The 21,202-nt window shown below is 37.5% G+C and overlaps 1 protein-coding gene across 1 annotated transcript in view; it reads left to right on the plus strand.

Moving 5' to 3' along the window:
- Window positions 1–9,815: 9,815 nt before the first annotated feature.
- LOC100814762 (DNA-directed RNA polymerase 1B, mitochondrial) overlaps window positions 9,816–21,202 on the plus strand; it is a 45,888-nt gene continuing 34,501 nt past the window's right edge. The window contains exons 1-11 of the mRNA XM_003531884.5: window positions 9,816–10,604; window positions 11,181–11,411; window positions 11,497–11,630; window positions 11,724–11,790; window positions 11,956–12,014; window positions 12,275–12,392; window positions 12,493–12,606; window positions 14,430–14,561; window positions 14,664–15,080; window positions 16,078–16,128; window positions 17,737–17,807. Of these exons, the coding sequence (XP_003531932.1) occupies window positions 9,930–10,604; window positions 11,181–11,411; window positions 11,497–11,630; window positions 11,724–11,790; window positions 11,956–12,014; window positions 12,275–12,392; window positions 12,493–12,606; window positions 14,430–14,561; window positions 14,664–15,080; window positions 16,078–16,128; window positions 17,737–17,807 (2,069 nt within the window). The 5' untranslated portion in view covers window positions 9,816–9,929. The remainder of the gene's footprint in view (window positions 10,605–11,180; window positions 11,412–11,496; window positions 11,631–11,723; window positions 11,791–11,955; window positions 12,015–12,274; window positions 12,393–12,492; window positions 12,607–14,429; window positions 14,562–14,663; window positions 15,081–16,077; window positions 16,129–17,736; window positions 17,808–21,202) is intronic.

Consider the following 21,202-nt stretch of genomic DNA (forward strand, 5'->3'; position numbering starts at 1 on the left):
GATGCTAAGTTCCTTAGCCACTTCTAGAAAACCTTATGGGCTAAGCTAGGAACTAAACTTTTTTTCTCTTCCACTTGTCATCCACAAAATGATGGGCAAACAGAGGTAGTGAATAGGTCTTTATCCACCCTTTTAAAGGCTCTTCTGAAAGGCAACCGTAAGTCTTGGGATGAGTATCTTCCTCATGTAGAATTTGCCTATAACACGGGGGTTCATAGAACCACCAAGCAGTACCCTTTTGAGGTTGTCTATAGGTTTAATCCCCTAACACTGTTAGACCTCATTCCCCTCCCACTTGACACTTCTTTTATACATAAAGAAGGGGAATCAAGGTTAGAGTTTATAAAGAAGTTACATGAGAGGGTTAAGAACTATATAGAGAACCAAAAAAAGGTGTATTCAACTAAAGGCAATAGAGGAAGAAAAGAGCTAATTCTTAATGAGGGTGACTGGGTTTGGCTCCATCTTAGGAAGGATAGATTCCCTACTAAAAGGAAGTCCAAGCTTAGCCTTAGAGTGGATGGACCTTTTTAGGTTTTGGAGAGGATCAATAACAATGCCTATAAGTTGGTGTTGGATCGAGTGGCCTCAGAATAATTAAGAAGGGGGGGTTGAATTAATTATTCCTAAACCTTAACTAATTAAAAAATTACTCTTTTAAGGCTTTTACTAAATTGTTAAGAGAATAAGGAGTAGAAGAGAAACTTAACAGAAAGTAAAAGCGGAAATTAAATGCACAACGGAAAGTAAAAGAGTAGGGAAGAAGGAAACAAACACACAAAAGTTTTTATACTGGTTCGACAACAACCCGTGCCTACATCCAGTCCCCAAGTGACCTGCGGTCCTTGAGATTTCTTTCAACCTTGTAATTATCTTTGTACGTATTAGACTAGGATGTCATTATATTTGGTCCTTGAATTTAGGGCTCTATAATGTAGGTAGGGTACCCTAGAAATATAGGATTTATCAGCCCTTGTATTTTAGGACACCTAGACTAGTTTTTGTAGTAAGGGTAGTTTTGTAATTTCACATGCACTAAGTGAATATTTGATGTGTGTGTTGGGAAATAAATTTAATTGAATTGGTAGAAGCCCAATCCAATTAAATTTTAGAGGAGGAGGTGAGCATTTGCTTACTACACCCCATTGCCACATCATATAGTCACACTTTGTGCATTTCCTTCATGCTTTACATGCCTCATGACACCTAAGGACACTTAGTGGAGAATCTTGGAATTGATCTTGGATTAGTGAGCTGAATCATAACTAAAATTCACTAATCATAATTAATGAAATTTTGGCTCCAAAGTTTGACTCCACAAATTCAATTTCAAATTCAAGTGAAATTTGAATTGAAATTCAAATTTCCCTCCAATTTTGTGTGACACTTAGGCTATAAATAGAGGTCATGTGTGTGCATTTTTTCAACTTTGATCGTTTGAAAATCAAACTTCATATTTCAGAGCTCTTTTAGAGCACAAAATTTCGTGCTCTTCTCTTCCTCTCCCTTCATTCATCTCCTTCTTCCTCCAAACTCTTATCCATGGCCTCCTATGGTGGTGAGCTTCTTCTAGACTCATCTTCTCCTTGAAGTGGTGTCTCCTCTCTCTCTTCCTTCTCCATTCTGCTGCCATTCATCTTCTAAGAAGCAAAGGAATCCATTGATGAAGAATATCCTAGGCTTACAAGCTCCAATGGAACTTACATCACAACCTTGGCCCATGGGCTCAGAAATCTACCCTAAGGTTCATGAGAACCCTAGGGCCTTCTTCAACAGCTCTAGCCCAATCCTCTTGGAGCCTCTTGCTCATGGCTCTAGTGACCGGTCCCTTCCTAGTGAGGATTGCATGATATACATTCACAGGACATACTTCAAAAGAAATTCCAAACAATGTAATAATGGAATCTCTAAAGACTTTGTCAATAAAAGAGGCTGAAAGGAAAGTGGCTCAAGTGCCTGATGAAGTGGTACTTGAGGCTGTCAAAGCATTGCCTGAGGAAAAACAACATAAGGCAAAACTTGCTAAAAGGATTCAGTCAGCCATGGAGCAAAGTGCTAAAATCTTCTCCACTTATACTGCTGAAAGAGAAGACAACTACAACAAGCAATAGTTTCTAAGGACATAGTTGATGAAGAAAAGGAGGCTCTAGAAGCAGCAATGCTTTAGTTTGTTATTGAAGCCTCACTCAATGAGACTAAAGATGATGTGATTGAAACTGATCTTGACGCTACTAGAATCTATCCTTGTCTTGTAACAACAATTGATGAAGAAGTTGTCGATGCTCTAATCCAGGCCAATCTCTGAGGAAGAAATTCAAAGTTTGGAAAACATCCATTGAGTAACAGAGTTTGTACCTTTTGATGCTATGAAGGTCAAACTTGAGATAAAAAAATTGCATAGAGTCTGCTTCTTAGCTTCTATCTGATATTTTTCACAAAGTGCATCAATGTCTAACAAGAACAAATGGACATTCACTCAACTGGCTACTGCCTTAAAGACCAAGCCCTTTGACTCAACAAGAGATAGTCAAATGTTATCCAAGTGGCTTCAATGAACTCAAGAGGGGGGTGAATTGAGTTTATAAACTTTTTCTTTGTTAATACACTCTAATTCCTTTTTATATGGTAAGTATGACAATGTATCAAAACCTTGATTAAAAAGAGAAAAAACAAGTAATTAAGATCTCTAGCAATATAAATGAATACAATAAATTTACAATAAAAGTAAAGAGATAAGGGAATAGAGAATAACAAACTCGATTTATACTGGTTTAATAACTTCTTATGCTTATGTTCAATCCCCAAGCAACCTGCTTAAGAGTTTCACTATCTTTCAAATCCTTTACAACTATGAAGCACTCTTACACCTTGGGAAAATTGAAAAATTTTCAAATAGAAAAAAGATGATGGAACTCACAAACCAAGAGGGGGGTGAATTGATTTTTTTAAATCAAACAAAAAAACGGAGTTTTGAAAAAAAAAATTTCCAAGGATTGTATCACAAACCTTTTTTAAAACCAATATTTAATCAATCACCCTTAACACAAAATCCTTTCGTTAAAGTTTTTTTTCAAAAAGATATTTTCTTTAAACTTCATCAAATTGATCGAGAATACAATGAGAAAGAAAGATAAGATCAAGAGAAGATATACATCAATTTTTATATTGGTTCACTCTCTATCTCTAGAGAAGCTACTCCAGATATCTAATTCAATCTGAATTAGATTTTCATTATGCACAAAGAATCTTACAAGCAATCAAAATCAATCTCAGTTCCTTCCCAAAAAAAGAGACAAGGTACCCAACCCTAGGTTCCTTTGTGAATAAGAGTCTAAGAGACACCTACCCTTAGCCCAAACTAGAAAAATCTATTCTAGCATGATCTCACAAGAAATTCATAACTCATTTTTTACCATGAGAGCTTCAAAAAATGAAGTCTAGCAGATGTGAGTTGCACACACTATTCTAAGCATTTTTTTTCTTCTCTCTTTTTTCCTTCTTAAAAGTGAGAGCACAAGCTGGTTATTTATAGAGAAAACAATTATAACCGCCTCTAATCGATTAAATAGACAATGTAATTGATTATTTTAAAGAAGTAATCGATTATATTATCATTTCAATCGATTAAAGTGTTCTTTCCAATACATGGAAAGCTTTCAAAAACAATGTAATTGATTAGATTCTTGATGTAATCGATTAAAGTGTTCTTGATCGTTTTGGGGAACACCTTTAAGAATGAAGTAATTGATTACAATCACCTGTAATTGATGAAAGTAGAGACTCATGAAAAACAAGGCATGGTCTTAACTAAACTATGTAATCGATTACGGATAACTGGTAATCGATTAAACTGAAACTAGAATCTATTTGTAAGCTACAAACACTTGTATAATCGATTACGAATAACCTTGTAATTGATTAAAACAGAGAGTTTTATGCATTGAAGATGTTTCTAACTTTAGAAACAATCTTCCTACCTCTACATGATGTACATATGAAAAGATAGAGACTAAAATGCAACAATCAATACAAATGCCACTTAAAGAGTTGGGCATGTAAAAAGATAAAACTTCTTCAAGCTCCAAAGCCTAGTCTTCGTGTTGATCCCCTTATCTCTAACAATCCCCCCCATTTTGGCTTTGATGGTGCCAAACTTGAATTGCCATTTGAGTGCATTTGGAGAGTCTTGAGAGTAGAGACTTTTCAAGAAAACTTGAAAGTTCCTGAACACTGAGAAAAGTGTCAAATCTTATCATCATCATTATAAAGTAGAGTTGTATAAGAATGTATGTATGCAATGCACTACTTCTACCTAATGCAATGTTAATGCAATGTTTCTCCCCCTTTTGGCATAACAAGGCAAAAAAAGTCACAAACACTCATAGAGTAAACAGGCAAACATATGATGTGAAATAGGAAAAAGATCATAGCATTTCATTCATATAAAAACCATTACAACTTAGTCATTACAACCATTATCATAAAACATAACTACTTAATCAAGCATCACATAACAAGTTATCAGAGACATAGAAAGATATTTAAACATAATCAAAAAGGACAATTAAACAACTGAACTAAGCACTAAAACATAACTAAGTTTCATCCTCATCAAGGTTAAGGAGGTTGCTCAGGGTCAGCCTTGTCTCAACGTTTTCCAGTAAGGTAGTTATATTCTCTAACGAACTATGAACTTCAACTGAGTGTTGTTGATGGAGGTGAAACATAGCATCCATCTTTTGAATCATAAGTGACTCAAAAGGACTTCATTGATATGCAGGCTCTTGTGGAGCTTCAACTTCTGCATCTTCTTCCATCTGATCAATGTTTCCAGCTGTAGGCTCTCTAGCCATTATCCATTCATGATCGACAAACATCATTTCAAGCTTCTTGAGATGCCTTTCGGTAATCTCACTAGAGGCTTTGGTAAAGTCCACAATCTTATTAGAGACATCAACATTGAAGTACTCAATGAATCTTGAGGAAAGCACAACATAAGGAAATTCATACTCCACCACGCGATGACTCTTCAACATAATGTCTTCAATCAATAGTACCCAGCTCATCTTGATACCTGATTTCGGACCATAAACTATCTATAGATCATCATCTGTTACCTGAGCATGATTGCTAGACCTCGATGTTAGAATGTAGGTAATGAGGTAAACTAGCATTTTGTCCTATGCAGTCAGTCCACCAACTCCTAAGCGATTCCTCAAAGCAAGGTCAAGAAGCATTCCCTTATAGACCTGCATCTTGTTGTACCAATCAGGCATTTCATCGAACTTGTGGACTCCACCCATGTCCAGACCAGCTACTTCCTTCCACACAATAGCATCAATGACCATATCTACTCCATTAACAATAGATAAGAGGTTACCTTCAAGGTCATCCCGTGCACAACTATTGAAAACCTTGACTAGTTCTGGATGAAAAGTACCCTTCATCTGCACTAACTTTGATAGCCTTATGCTTCTAGTAGATTGGGAAAGTTGAACCCTTGTTGAGAGAACCATTCCAGGTCCAAATACTTGGGGATCCTCACGTTTTTTACATCATATATCATCTTGTAGTCATTCTTTTTGCTTTCATTTGTGAACCATGTGTCTAATCGATTTATAGCAGCTTGTGAGCATTCACCTTGCTTCCTCTTGGAAGTTTTTGCTTTCTTCTATGCTCTTAAAGGATTGCTCACTTTCTTGAAGAGGAGACATAGGATTTGAGAGTAGAAGATGTTTGGGTTCAAAGAGGGGTGGTAACAAGAGCTTTTGGAGGAGGTGTTGGTGTGATTTGTGGATAGGGTAAGGGTTGGCTTTTAAAGAGAGGTTGAGGCAATTTGGTTGACTGAGGTGGGTGATAGGAGTAAATGTAGTGATAATGGTGGTTGATGAGGTGAAGACGAAGAGATGTAATGGATTACACACAAAAAGCGCACAAGTAATCAATTAAATTGGCCCTTGTTTTCACCCAAAAACCAAAAGCTAATATAAGTAATCAATTAAAATGCATGCGTAATTGATTAAATATGCTAGAAAAAAACTCCCCTTGAGGCCTTTGTAATTGATTAAAACGTAAGGTAATCAATTAAAATAGAACACAACCAAAAGAAGCCATAAACCATAGTATGTAATTGATTACAACAAGGTCGAAATCGATTACAACAGATAACCTTAAGCCAAAGAGCCACAAAAACATGTATGGTTGATTAAACCATGGGGTAATCGATTAAAACAAAAGGTTTCAAGACTGATAACCACACAGCAACACAAAGTAAAATGTATTTTCAAAAAAATCAATCACATATCAACATACTAAGATATTAAATAGAATGACAGACATAGAGAGCATATGTAAAAAGCTACATTTACTAAAGCATAACATCATTCAATACTAGATCCATCTAAGAAACCTAGTTCATTCCTAATAAAGAAGAACCTATCTCTAGCAAGAATTTTAGTAAAGATGTCAACTAGTTGATGTTTATTATCAACAAACTTAATGCAACAATCACCCTTTGATACACGATCTCTAAGAAAATGATGTCTAATGACTATATGTTTGGTTCAATTGTGCATGATAGGATTTTTAGATAGATTAATAGCACTTGTGTTGTCACATTTCAAGGGAATGTGATCGAGGATTACTCCAAAGTCTTCAAGTTGTTGTTTCATCCAAAGACTTTGAACACTGATAATGACGTCAAATCATTCCAAAAACTAATATAACTAGGAAATTCTATAGCACAAGATTAACTCAGGTCGAATCAGAGATATGATTCAATTTGGTTCCTACATTCATTCACTTATAAACAACAAGGGGGGATTTCATCGAACAGTTTGTAGGTGAATGTAAAAGAATGTGAAAACACAAAAACAGAGACGGAGAAACAGAACAGAACAAAAACAGAACACAAATCAAGTTTGATATCATCAATCCAATTCACCAAACCAATGCAAATCAAATTATGACAATTACTACGAATGAAGTTCAGTGTGAAAGTTCAATCAAATGCATTGGAGAAAGTTCAATTGAATCAATCCCTAAATTGTTTGAGATCACAAATTAGGTTGAAAAATCATCCAAACAATCTATGATTAAATTTTGAAATTAGGAAATGAATCCATAACCTAATCCATTTTCAATCCTAAGCATAATCATAACCATGAAAATCAAAAATAGGATTGAAGAGAAAGATGAGTATTCACAAAGATTAAAAATACTAAGCCAGAACTTAAATTAACCTTGCTTAGAGTGGATCCTTGGATTGATTAATTTTTTAGCCCTCCATGATCATCACCAATGGAAAAGCCACAAATTTTTGTGTAAGAAAATGGAAGAATAGAAGTGAAGAGATGAAGAAGAATGAAGAACAATTGAGAGAAAAAAGTTTGATCCTAAAACCTGCACAACAAGCAACTAATTCTGTTTTTTTTTCTTTTCAAAATGAAGTAACTAACTAACTAACTAACTAACTTCCACTAATATATAAAGTGACTACTAAGTTTGATCATCCCACACATAGTATTTGGCATCACTATTAAGTTTATCTATTTGAGACCTAGATGCATGTGGTGGGACAATAGATGCAACAATGAAATTCACAATATCAACAAACTAAGGTGTGACATGTGATGAATGCAACTGCATCAAATGCTCATCAGGGAAGTTATCCCTAATAGGAAGAGAATCAACATGTCCTTCAATCCTGCTCAAATGATTAGTCACCATGTTTTTTGCACCATTCTTGTCTCTGATCTCAATATCAAACTCCTGAAGAAGAAGCATCCACCTGATCAATCTAGGTTTATCATTAGGCTTCTTCACAAGTACCTCAAGGCTGCATGGTCAGTATAGACAGTAATATGGAAGCAAAGCAAATAAGATCTGAATTTATCTAATGCATAAACAATAGCTAAAACAGCCCCAAGTGCATAATTGAAGACATCAAACATGAGCTCAAATGGAAGCTCCCAATCCGGTGGTTCCATGATGGGAGAGGTGGTAAGCCTCCTCCTCATCTCCTCAAATGCCTCTCTAAAAGGATGGTCAGGCACAAAACCTGCATCCTTCTAAAGAAGCTCAGACAATGGTAGGGCAATCTTGCTAAAATCCTGAATAAATCTCCTGTAAAAACCTGCATGTCCAAGAAAAGAACATACTTCCTGCACAAAAGTGGGGTAAATGCCTTAAGACTATACCTTCATGGACCATAAAATGACATTTTTCAAAGTTAAGAACAAGGTTAGTCTCAAACATGCATCAAAGAAAGAACCATAAATATTGAAATCATTCATAAACACCTCTATGCAACTCTCTAATAAATCAGAAAAGATACTCACCATGCACCTTTGGAAGGTGCTAGGAGCGTTACATAGGCCAAAAGACATCCTGGTGTAGGCAAATGTGTTGAATGGACAGATGAATATGGTCTTGTGCTAGTCCTCTAGTGCAATATGAATCTACATGTAACCTGAAAAACCATCAAGAAAGCAATAATGTGATTTACCTGCCAACCTCTCCAGAACTTGATCAATGAATGAGAGAGGGAACTTATCATTGCGAGTTGCCTGGTTCAGTTTCCTATTAATCAATGCAAAATTCCCAACTTCTACCCACTCTATTTGAGATCAACTCATTATCTTGGTTCCTCACAACAGTGATGCCCGACTTCTTAGGGACCACTTGGACAGGTGAAACCCAAGTGCTATCTGAAATGGGATAAATGATCCTTGTAGCTAGTAGCTTCATCACCTCCTTCTTCACCACAACAAGAATGGTGGGATTCAACCTCCTCCATGACTACCTTACAGGTCTGGAATCATCCTCCAAAAGTATTTGATGCATGCATATGGAAAGATTTATTCCAAGAAGGTCAGCAAGTGTCCACTCAATGGCCTTTTTGTGGCCCCTCAAAACATGTAGCAACTTATCTTCATGTTCAAGTGAAAGGTTGCTAGATATGATGACTCGAAGCTTCTGAGCATCATCAAAATAGGCATACTTAAGGTGCTCAGGTAATAATTTTAGTTCCAAGGAAGGTGGCTGAACAGTGGAAGGCAAGGGAAGGTTGACAGTTGGTGGAAGAGAAATAGAAGGATCTGAACCTGCACCTGCATCACAATCAGAATTGCAGAAGAAATCTCTACACATATATTACATACAGTAGTAGACTCATAAGAATCATCACAAGTACGATCAAAAGAACTAAGATCAAAGTCATAAAAATCAGAAAGTAAATCTGTACAAATATCCACACTATCTATTGCATCATCAATGATATCTATAAGGAAAACATAATGCTCATGTGTAGGATGTCTCATGGCCTAAAAAATGTTGAAATGCACAACATCATCACCAAACTCCATGGAAAGAGTTCCTACATGCACATCAAGTTTGGTTCCGACTGTCATAAAAAATGGTCTCCCTAGGATCAATGTGGACCTATGGCTAGAAGAGTCATTCTTCATTTCCAAAATGTAAAAATATGCTAGAAAAATCCAATCCTTAACTCACACTAGCACGTCTTCAATGACTCAAAGTGGAATCGCAACACTCTGGTTGGCTACATGGATGACAACACCAGTAGGAGACTCATTCTCCAAATTTTGTATTAATAATATAACAAAGTTATCAATATAATTTTTTCACATAATCCGAAAAAATCTTCCTCCAAATTTGCAGTGCTATCTAGTAAATTAAAAAAAAAAGATAGATGGTTTAATTGTTAAGATCCGAAAAGGAAATGGGAGTAACCCGACACCCGAAACCCGAAACCGGTTTGAAATGTACCATAGGAGGAGGGACAAGACATAATAATACTAGGTTTTATGGAGGGTTTAATGGCGGCTGGCTGGGCTGGGTGTTGTTTGTCTCAGATCTTTTAACAGTCGACACAACACCATTGCCTCTCTCTCGCTGGCCCGTACAAAATGTGGACCAACCTAGCCAAGCGAGCTTCCTCAACCTTAAGGAACACCTTCCGCGTTTCTTCTTTATATCCGAGATTCTGTAAGCCCCAAACAAGTAAAACGATAAACCCATACCCATTTCAGGCTTTCCCTAAAGCCGGGGTGAGCCGGTCCAAGTTTCTTTTTTACGAAGGCTTTTCTAGCGTTGCCGAGGCTATTGAGTCCACGGACACCGAAGATGACTACGACGAGGTTCAGAAATTGTTGCAGCAAATGGCGAAGGCAGAACACAAAGTGGACAACAGCAGCAGCAGTAGCAGCTACAAGTACAAGTTGCTTAAGAGGAGGCAGATAAAATCGGAGACGGAGGCGTGGGCAGAAGCCGCAAGGGAGTATGAGGAGCTCTTGGAGGACATGCGCGAGCAGAAGCTTGCGCCCAATTTGCCTTACATGAAGTCACTCTTCTTGGGTTGGTTTGAGCCCTTAAGGAATGCAATTCTCGCTGATCAAGAGCTTTGCAAGGATAGCAAGTGCAGGATGAGCCATGCTCCTTATTTCAATGACTTGCCCGCCGACATGATGGCTGTTGTCACCATGCACAAGTTGATGGCCTTGTTGATGACAAATACTAATGGGGTTGGCACCGCTCGGGTCATTCAAGCCGCTTGTCAAATAGGTGAAGCTGTTGAGAACGAGGTACATTATTAATCTATCTATCTATTGGGAAAAACCCAAGTCCCTCATTGGCTAGAGATGTTGTCAAGGTAGCATGAGGGTATGTATCGGAAAAATCCAATTCCCACATTGGCTAGAGATAGTGCCAAGATAAAGTATATAAGTGGAAGACAAACCCTCATTCTATGAGCTAGCTTTTGGGGTTGAGTTAGGTCCAAAACCACATTCTAAGACTATCTATCCATGTGACTGTCAACAATTCAATAACACAAGTTTAGAGGGTGGGTTATGTTTGTGGTGCTTTATCACAAACCCTTGTATTTACCTGGTTCTTGGTAACACTGGTACTGTTTTTCTATTAATACATTTTAATTAACTTTGCTGATAAAAAAAAGTCATTTTGTTGCCTCAAATGCTCCTCATGCTTTGACGTTACTATCATGAATTTGCAATTCACTGAAAAGTGCCTTAGTTTGTGTTGAGTAAAAATTGTGTTTGATTTCCAGTTTTTATTGTTCAACTTGGACGTTGCTATCGTGATTTTGCAATATTCAAGGGTTTATTAACTTAAATTCTACTGTTGTATGTGTGGATCAGGCTAGGATATACCAATTTATGAAGAGGGAGAAGGAGAACAAATCATCTCATGTTGTGCCGGTAGAACAAAGAGGAGAACTGACTGAAGAGAACGGGGAAATGGATAAAAAGCAGAGCAGACTTCGGAAAAGAGTTGCTGCTTTGATGAAAAAACAGAAGAAGCTACAAGCAATGGGAATAGTCCGAGGACAAGATGATTGGAAAGCTTGGGGACAAGAAGCTCAAGTAAAGGTTTGTAATGCTTGTATTTGTACCTATGAACAGGGAGAGTTTCTTCTGTTTGTATTACAATGTATTTATTTATTGTAAATACCAGGTTGGATCTCGATTGATGCAACTATTAATAGAAACAGCCTACATTCAACCGCCTGCCAATCTGATTGGAGATGGTCCACCGGATATACGACCCGCATTTAAGCATACCCTTAAAACACTTTCATCTGAGTCACAGTGAGATTGATAGCACACTTTCACAATCAATATCTATAAATTTGAACGATTTGTTTTTCCTTCTTAAATAATTGATGCTTTCTACTTGACTAGGAAGGAAACTAGGAGATATGGTGTCATTGAATGTGATCCTCTGGTGCAAAATGGCCTTGAAAAGTCTGTAAGTAACTCTAGGGAATGTTTGTACTTGAATTCATGTCCACATTTCATTAAGAGGGTTATTAGGCAAAATTATTATGGTCTTGTACTTTCAGCTATACATTTGTTTTCTCATGCATAAGTTCATGAGATTGATGCTAACATCAAAATGTGTTTATATTGTCAGGCAAGGCACATGGTCATCCCCTATATGCCAATGTTGGTGCCACCTATAAACTGGACAGGGTACTGCAGATGTTTATACAAGTCATTTTTTTTACTGTAAAGATTTAACTTTTTCTTTCTATTTTATCTTAGTGTACTTGCCTTGTATAATGCCTACAATTTTGATGGTATAATTTGAATCATACGAACAAATTCAAAATTCTCATTACTTTGCTGTATGCTTTACTAAATTTATTTTTATGATAAGAACATATTGGCATGCAGCTTGAAATTGTGAGTTATGACTAAGATCTGTTTTGCTTATTGCAATATTTTTGTAGGTATGACAAAGGAGCATACTTGTTTTTGCCATCGTATGTTATGAGAGTACATGGAGCAAAGCAGCAACGTGAAGCAGTTAAGAGGGCTCCCAAGAGTCAACTTGATCCTGTTTTTGAGGTTGGGATATTCTTTCTTAAAATGTATGTGCATTTGTAAGTCTGTTCATGGTCCGCAGTTAATAGTTGTTGAAATTAATTCTGGTATTTTGTGTAACTAGGCCCTTAATACCCTTGGCAGTACCAAATGGAGGGTAAACAAAAGGGTACTCTGTGTGATAGATCAAATATGGGCTAATGGAGGACGCCTGGCTGATTTGGTGGATCGTGAAAATGTGAGTACTAAACAAACTTTGTTCCTAAATCTATCTGTTCAACTACTAGATTCTTTCAAAACATAGCCCATTATACTGGAAAAAATGATCTTCAATTAGAATAGCTTCCCAGCACAACAGTATAAATTTATTTCTTGGAAGCGTGCATATGATTTATATTTTTGATATGTATGTATGTATTCATCAATAATACACAAATTCTTCTTTTACATTTTCCTGTTAATTCTTAATTGTTTATTACGAATTGGATATTGTTATTCACCCATGGTTACTAAAGGGTCTCCCTCCAAAAAAAAAGGTTAGTAAAGATATGGTAGATATAAAGAGTAATGGAAAAGAGAATGATGGTACCGGCCATATCTCTCGTTTTATTACACTTGTGGTACAAATGTACATCTAGGGATTAGAGCCTAGCCTCCCTAACCAACCACTGTGATTACTCCCGAATGAGTAATTCCGGGCTGTCCATCTCTACTTATAGCTAACGACTAACTAACTGCCTATAACTGACTTAAACAGTTACAAGACTAACTACTAAACTGTAGCTGATCTTAGTCAGCTACCTAACCCTGGTTCTGGCTGCTGCTCTGGCTTCCTCTTATACTTGCCATATGTCCTTCCTTCATACACTTGCTTACCCGGTAGCCTAACAGAGAACAAGGGGAAGAAGAGGAATCTAGCTGAAATAACCTTGCGAATGTAGCAAGGTCTATGGGATGGAAGGTAAAATGTTGGGGAGCAAGGACATAAAGGGGGAAGGATCCTAATAGAAGGTATCTAGTCATTGAGTTAGGAAATTGGGACCTTTGGGCAACATGGTTATCAAACTCGCGACCCAACTTGTAAAATCATATGAGTCACCAAAAAATTCTGACTGTTGCTAGGAGTTGCTGGAAAGTTCTAAAGCCACCGAAAGAGTTGCTGGAAAATTCCAGTTGAGTTTTTGGATGTCTGACAGCTTCAAGAGCCCAGTCAGACCTTCTACAGAGACTTCATTTGCGGAAGCAGAGCCCCCTTTAGATTGGGAACTCTAATACCATATGAGAAAATAAGAAAGGGAATTTTCTGAATGTGCTTGAGTGTGTTTTCCACTCTACTTCCTAAGAAAAGGAATTTTCCAGAGAACAATTAAAATATCATAACTTCCTAAGATACATTGAACTCTGCTAAACACTAACTAAACTACTTGGAAGGGTGGTAAACATTAAGTGCTCCTATTTCCAACAGATTCCTTTAATGTTTTTTGTTGCAGACCTCTTTTTCTCCCATTAAAAATTCCAGAATCTTCCTCTGTTGGAAAGATGCTTTAATAGCAGTCTAAGGCTTCCAGCACCTTCAATGTGGTGGGTGTGATGGGTTGTATTCAGTCCCACATCACCCATAGATATGACCTTAAGTAGTACTTATAAGGCTTAGGTGGTATCCTAAGGTTGAGTTATTAGCCCAAATTTTAAGATCCTTTATTATTCCTCAAAAGAAAAAAGAAAAGATAGCACAGGTCTTTAAAGAGACCTGAAACCTTTCCCCAAATTCTCACTGTATGCCTACTCCCCCAGGTCTTTACACACAAGAAGGCATTTTTCAAACTTAAAATTATGTCAAATTGTTAATCATAACATGGATAAAACAATCCTCAAATATTTTAAAGAAGTGAATATTCACAATCTTGTATCCTAAATTTCAGAAAATGTTGAATGCTTGTCTCTAGGAGGTAATTTTGTATGTGCATTCAAAACTAGTTTTCTTTAAGTGCAATTTTCCATTTCAGTGATGCATCTTCATTTTCCATGGCTTTTTGATTGAGTTATCTTTTTATCTTAAAGGTTCCCGAACCTAAGGAACCAGATACAAAAGATGAAGCAGAAATCCGAAAATGGAAGTGGAAAGTCAAAGCTGTGAAAAAGGAGAATAACGAGAGACATTCACAGCGATGTGACATAGAACTTAAACTTGCTGTAAGAAATCTGCTACTCCTAAAGAGATTGAATTATATATCAAATGCTTTCCAGGTGATGTTGCATTCTTCATCATTGTTTCACTGGCTTTTTTGGCTGTAGGTTGCTCGAAAGATGAAGGATGAAGAAGGCTTCTATTATCCTCACAATCTTGATTTTCGAGGGCGAGCTTATCCCATGCACCCATATTTGAACCATCTTGGTTCTGACTTATGCCGAGGCATACTTGAGTTTTCAGAGGGACGTCCTTTAGGGAAGTCAGGCTTGTGCTGGTTAAAAATACATCTTGCAAATTTGTATGCTGGTGGTGTTGACAAGTTATCTTATGATGGTCGAATAGAATTTACTGAGAACCACCTGGATGATATATTTGATTCTGCAGACAGACCTCTTGAAGGAAAGCGCTGGTGGTTGCAAGCAGAGGATCCTTTTCAGTGCTTGGCAGCATGCACCAATCTCTCTGAAGCATTGAGAAGCCCCACTCCTGAGACTACCATTTCTCATATGCCAGTACACCAGGTACTTTGTGTGAGATGCCAGAAATTGTTATTTGGGAACAAATATATCGACTGATTTTGCATTTTATAATTAAAAGGAAAACCGATATACTGTTTTAAATTGACATTTTTCATCTAAACTGGAACACTATAATCTGTTCTTTCAGAAACAGAGGCGTTAGTGGGAGGCTGAAGGCCTTTAAATTGGAGTTCTATCTGAATGGCATATATTCATATAGAGGAGAAACATGTAATATAATATGGGCATTACTCAAATGGTAGTTAAGAATGTGTCAATTATGATAAGCACATTAAGGCAAATGCTTATTTGTTTTACTTTTTTATTAAAATGTGTTTACTTGGATGTTTGTCCATGCCACATTTTGAAATTGAGTTGTGACAAATATCTAATCAATATCAATATTACATGTAAAATTAGATTTATATTATAGCCGTATTTTCTTCTTGCATACTTGTCTCCATCAGAGGGCGAGCCCTGGTGCAGCGGTAAAGTTGTGCCTTGGTGACTTGTTGGTCATGGGTTCGAATCCGGAAACAGCCTCTTTGCATCTGCAAGGGTAAGGCTGCGTACAATATCCCTCCCCTATACCTTCGCATAGCGAAGAGCCTCTGGGCAATGGGGTACGAAGTTTTTATACTTGTCTCCATCAACATTGTGTTCATTCAATGAATAAGAACTTGAATTTTCATTCAGTCCTACCTAGGAATATGTAATTGAAAACCCTGGCTGGCTTGGGCTTGGCTTGTTTTATAACAAGCCTGGATAAGGTAATGCTTGATCATAATGCGAGGTTTTCAGGTATCCAATACCTTATTAATTTCAGAATTCAACAAAGTTAGCATACTTGAACTGCATCCCAAAACAGTATTGCTTTGACGTTTACTAGTCACTCACCATGTTCATGCATGCTGATGAAGTTGAGGCTCAAAGGCCACTAATCAACGCTTTAATATTTCTCTCCAGTCTCCTCATTTTAACTTTTCCCCTTACTTGCTAGGATGGTTCATGCAATGGCTTACAACACTATGCAGCACTGGGGAGGGACAAGGTAAAATGAACATCAAACTTTCCATTTCGTATTTTATTTTTTCCAAGTTTTGGTTTTGCATTGTGTATATTGGATAGGGTGGGAGTTATATAGGAGTTTGATAAATGTTTCGTTGCAATGTTTTTTATTATGTCACAAATATTGAGATTCCACATCGACTATAACTATGGCCAAAGTAGAGCTTATAAAGGTTGGACTTGGACAATCCTCACTGTATTAGCTAAAATTTGGGGTTGAGTTAGACCCAACCCAAATTCAAGAATAAATGAACTCTTCATGCAAATGGTTTTTTTAAAGTTCCTTTGTGTGATCTTGTTTGTGAGAGTAAGACTTTATTTGTTGCATTTGATTGGTATTCAATATAAGTTGATTGAGAGTATTAAAATATTACTAGTTTTACTATTCTTTATTATCTTGGCTCAACTTCTTGAAAATTTCAGATTCATGCTAGAAACTGAAACCAAGGAAATGCATTGAGCTAGTTCATTTTACAATTAACATAGTTCTTTTCAAACATGGTGTGTATGGACCCATAAAAACAGAATGGTCTTTTCAAATGACACCTTCAATGCCAACAAGCTGATGGAGGACGCTATATTTTTCTGCTGGACTTGGCTGCGGAACCTTGAGAAAGGATTTGACACACCTTTTCACTTTTGGTCAAGCAATATCAGAGAAGGTTTTTGTAATTAGGGGAAACTAGGTTTACATGCTGGGATCATCTATGTAACCTATACAATCAGAGATTTGGTTCTTTAATTCATGCTGAATAGTGTTGTATTAGGGAACCAAACCTCCACATGGGAGACTGGTGCTTGTACATATAACAGTACCCTTTGTACTGCTTTCATATTAATATATAATTCTATCTTTGCAGATAAATAAAAAACATAGTTCTTTGTGTATGTTATATGAATTCACATTTTATAGTGATTGCCAAAATATAATTGACCTACAGCAGACTTTGTTACCAGTCAAACTCAGATATTTTCCTTCACTTAATGTCTGGAAGTGATATCTCAATAATATGGATTTTGAGGGTATTACATGAAATCTGTTGACGGCGGGACACTGAAATCATTTATGTTGCTATTGCTGCCTCAGTTCAGCATGCTAATGCTGGAGGGTTTTCCAGAAGATTGGGGGCAAATATATGTATTGAGAGGGAGGCAGAAAGCAAGGGAGCAAACCCAACTAATTTCAATTTTCACTAGTTTAATTTCCTGTTCATTTATCATGTGCTGTTCTATATATATAACCTAATTGGAGAATGTAACGATTTGGATTTTTACATTGTTTTCATTGTACTGAGGATAGTATGTTTTCACTATTGTTTGATATTCATATGCTTCGAAAATTGGGACCATGCACACTTAAGAATAATTGCTCTAAACTTTATGAATATTAATGATAGCATCTTTCATTTTATTGATTCTTTTTAAATTAATCACTTTTCATTCAAAATTATATCCACTCTACCATATAGTAGACATGTAGACTATTTAATTTTGTAGTTAGGGCATGGAAAAATTGTCTTACTTCAGTTCCCTCTTTTTTTTTTTTTAAATTCTGCCTCACCATCAATTTGCTGCTCTTATTTTTTTAAAGTTGGGAGCTGCTGCAGTCAATCTTGTTGGTGGAGACCAACCTGCTGATGTTTACTCAGGAATTGCTGCCAGGTAATTATCACTAATGTTTCTAAAACTAGACTTTTTTTTGGTCAGCAAAGATAATAGATTAAATAAATATATAGTACCAGAGGTACTGAAATACAGAAAGGAAGTTGCCATGGGAATGGTTCCGTAATCAGACAAAATAGTCTGAGAAGGAACCACTCTATAGAAACCGAAGAAAACAAAACTAGTAGCTAATATGGTCTAGATTCCTATCCTTGATTACATCGAAAGCCTTCTCTAATATTTGAAGACCAGTGATTAAAGTGAGATTGAAAACCCTTCTCTAAATGTCTCAGCCAAGTCCATAATAAAAACACTGCATCCTCCATCATTTTATTTGTATTGAAGGTGCTGCCAGAGAAAATAATGCTATTTCTGTGCTTCCAAATGGACCATGTCAATGCTAACCACCACCATTTCCATCTAGTCGCCATCAGACCTTCATACGATTGATACATGTGCTGGATAAAGTGCTGTCTTGGGTGATTCGGGAAGACAACCACCATATTCACCCAAGACAAGGATTCCCACCACAGCGAAAGTACTTTACTGCAGTGGAAAAATAGATGACTCGCGCTCTCCTCGATGCTGCTGCAAAAAGGACATAAGTGATCATTCAACTCTACGTGTTTCCTCCTCAAATTATCTTTGGTTGGCAGCCTATCATTGAGTAACCTCCACGCAAACGTAGTCACTTTAGATGGGACTTTAAGCTTCCATAATTCCTTAAATGCTTCAGCTGGAGCCTCCTGCAGTATATCCTTTCTAAGCACACTATAAGCACTCTTAACCGAGTACCTTCCACTGATATCAGCCTCCCACACCCACTGATCCTCAATGACATTCTGAATTCTGATCCCCTCCACCTCTTGAATAAATGCAACCGCCTGATCTATCTCATTGTCAAATAGTGGTCTCCTCCACTTGAAGTCCCATTCCCATCCTGTTTCTTTGAATTCTCCCATATCCTGAATTAATTGGTCTTGCTGAACCGATATATTGTATAGCCTTTGATATTTCTCTAATAAACAAATGTCTCCCCCTATCCAATTATCCTCCCAAAATTTGAATTTATCCCCTCGGCCCACCTTCCATGATATCGGAGCATTCAACAGCTGCCCCTGTTGTGGATGTTGAGATATGTTCTTCAAGTCCTTCCACCAAGTAGACTCCTTATTGGCTCTCGGTGCTTCGCTTAAACTCCTCCATCCGCCATATTTTGATTCAATTACCCTAGCCCACAAGTCTCCTTGATTTTGAAACAGCTTCCATTTCCATTTGCCCAACAAAGTTGTATTGAAAGACCGTATGTCTTTAACCCCCAATCCTCCATCTTCTTTTGGCAAACACACCTTGTCCCAACTAATCCAAGCAATTTTGTCTTGCTCAGATGCGCCCCCCCATAAGAATTTTCTTTGTAGTCGCACCAACTTGTTCTCCACCTTTTTAGGGACCCTGAAAAAAGAAAAGAAATATATAGGAATGGATGTTAGCACTGAGTTTATAAGGATCACTCTCCCCCCGAAAGACAAATGTCTTTGTTTCCAAGCCGCTAATTTTCTCTCACATTTAGTAATGATAGGGTCCCATGTCTGACATCTTCTCGGATTGGCCCCAATAGGGATGCCAAGGTATGTGAAAGGAAAGGATATCAAGCCACAGTGAAGATAACTGGCTGCATCTCTTATCCACTGGTCCGACATCCCAAAAGCCCCACAACTACTCTTAGCAAAATTAATTTTTAGGCCCGATGCAAGCTCAAAGGCCCTTAAGATGGATTTAATTCCCCTAACATTCTCCATGGTTGCCTCCCCAAAAAATATTGTGTCATCCGCGTATTGTAGGAGACTGATTTCCACCTTATTTGTTCCTGATAAGAAACCCCTGAATAGCCCTTTCTCTAAAGCATTGGTCATCAAACCATTAAGACCTTCGGCTACAATGTTAAAAAGCATGGGTGATAGTGGATCTCCCTGCCTAAGCCCTCTTTGGGGTATAAACTCAGGTGAAGGGCTTCCATTAACCAAGATCGATACCGATGCTGATTTTAGGCATCCAGCAATCCAATGTATCCATTTTGTACAAAAACCCATTCTTTTCATCATATAGAACAAGAACTCCCACGACACTGAGCCATACGCCTTCACATAATCAACCTTGAAAATAATGCATGGCTTTTGTCCTCTTTTTGCTTCCTCCACCACTTCGTTTGCTATCATCACATTATGAAGCATGTGCCTGCCTTCGATGAATGCTGACTGTCGTTCATTTATGAGGATATGCATGACCTTCTTCATTCTATTAGACAAGACCTTAGCTAGTATCTTGTAAGTACATCCTATGAGTGAGATAGGTCTGTATTCATTCAACAATTGTGGATCCACTTTCTTCGGGATTAAGGCTATGAAAGAAGCATTCAAGCCTCTAGGAAAAACTCCATTAGCATGAAATTCATCAAGGAATCTTAGGAAATCAGATTTAATGATATCCCAAAATTGCTTGATGAACTTAAAATTGATTCCATCCGGGCCCGGGCTTTTGTCACTACCACAACTCCATACCGCCCTTTTGACCTCCTCCTCCCCAAAGCGTTCCACCAACATGTCATTGTGCTGAATGTCAATGGTCTGGAAACGAATGCCATCTAGTGTTGGCCTTGAGTGATCATTTTCTTGAAATCGCTGCATGAAGAACCTCCTTACTTCCTCTTTGACCATTGCTGGCTCCTCTAGCCACACTCCATCAACTAGCACACCATTCAAACAGTTAGACCTGCGTCTAGCATTGATCAACAAATGAAAGAATCTCGAATTGCAATCTCCCTCCTTAATCCATTTGGATCTCGCCTTTTGTCTCAACAATGACTCATGTGCCTTGGCTGCCTCCCACAATTGTTGCTGAAGTTGCTTTCTAAGTAGCACCTCGTTATGATTGAGCTATCTTTCTTCGGATTCCTCTTCCAACCTATTTAGATCTTCCTCTATTTTCTTGTATTTGCTGTAGGTGTCTCCAAAATGTTCCTTATTCCACACCTTAATCTTTGCTTTGATGGCTTTAATTTTCTGTTTTATCACATAACCCCCCCAACCACTCCATTGATTAGATGACCAATTTTCCTCGATCAATTTCTTGAAGGACTTTTCTGCAAGCCAGCAGTCTAATATTCGAAAAGTCTTTGGACCCCAATCAGCATTGTTGGATCTAAGCAATATAGGACAATGATCTGAAAAATTCCTATGAAGCGCGGTTTGGTAGGAGCCTGGCCATTTGGATAACCATTTAGGGGACACTAAGAACCTATCCAGCTTGCTCTTCACCTTGCCATTTGGTTTAAACCAAGTGAAGCTCTTTCCCACCCAAGGCACTTCTTCAACTTCCATCTCCTCAATCCATTCATT

The sequence above is a fragment of the Glycine max genome, chromosome 8 (genome assembly GCF_000004515.6).
Source record: "Glycine max cultivar Williams 82 chromosome 8, Glycine_max_v4.0, whole genome shotgun sequence".
Lineage (NCBI taxonomy): Eukaryota > Viridiplantae > Streptophyta > Magnoliopsida > Fabales > Fabaceae > Glycine > Glycine max.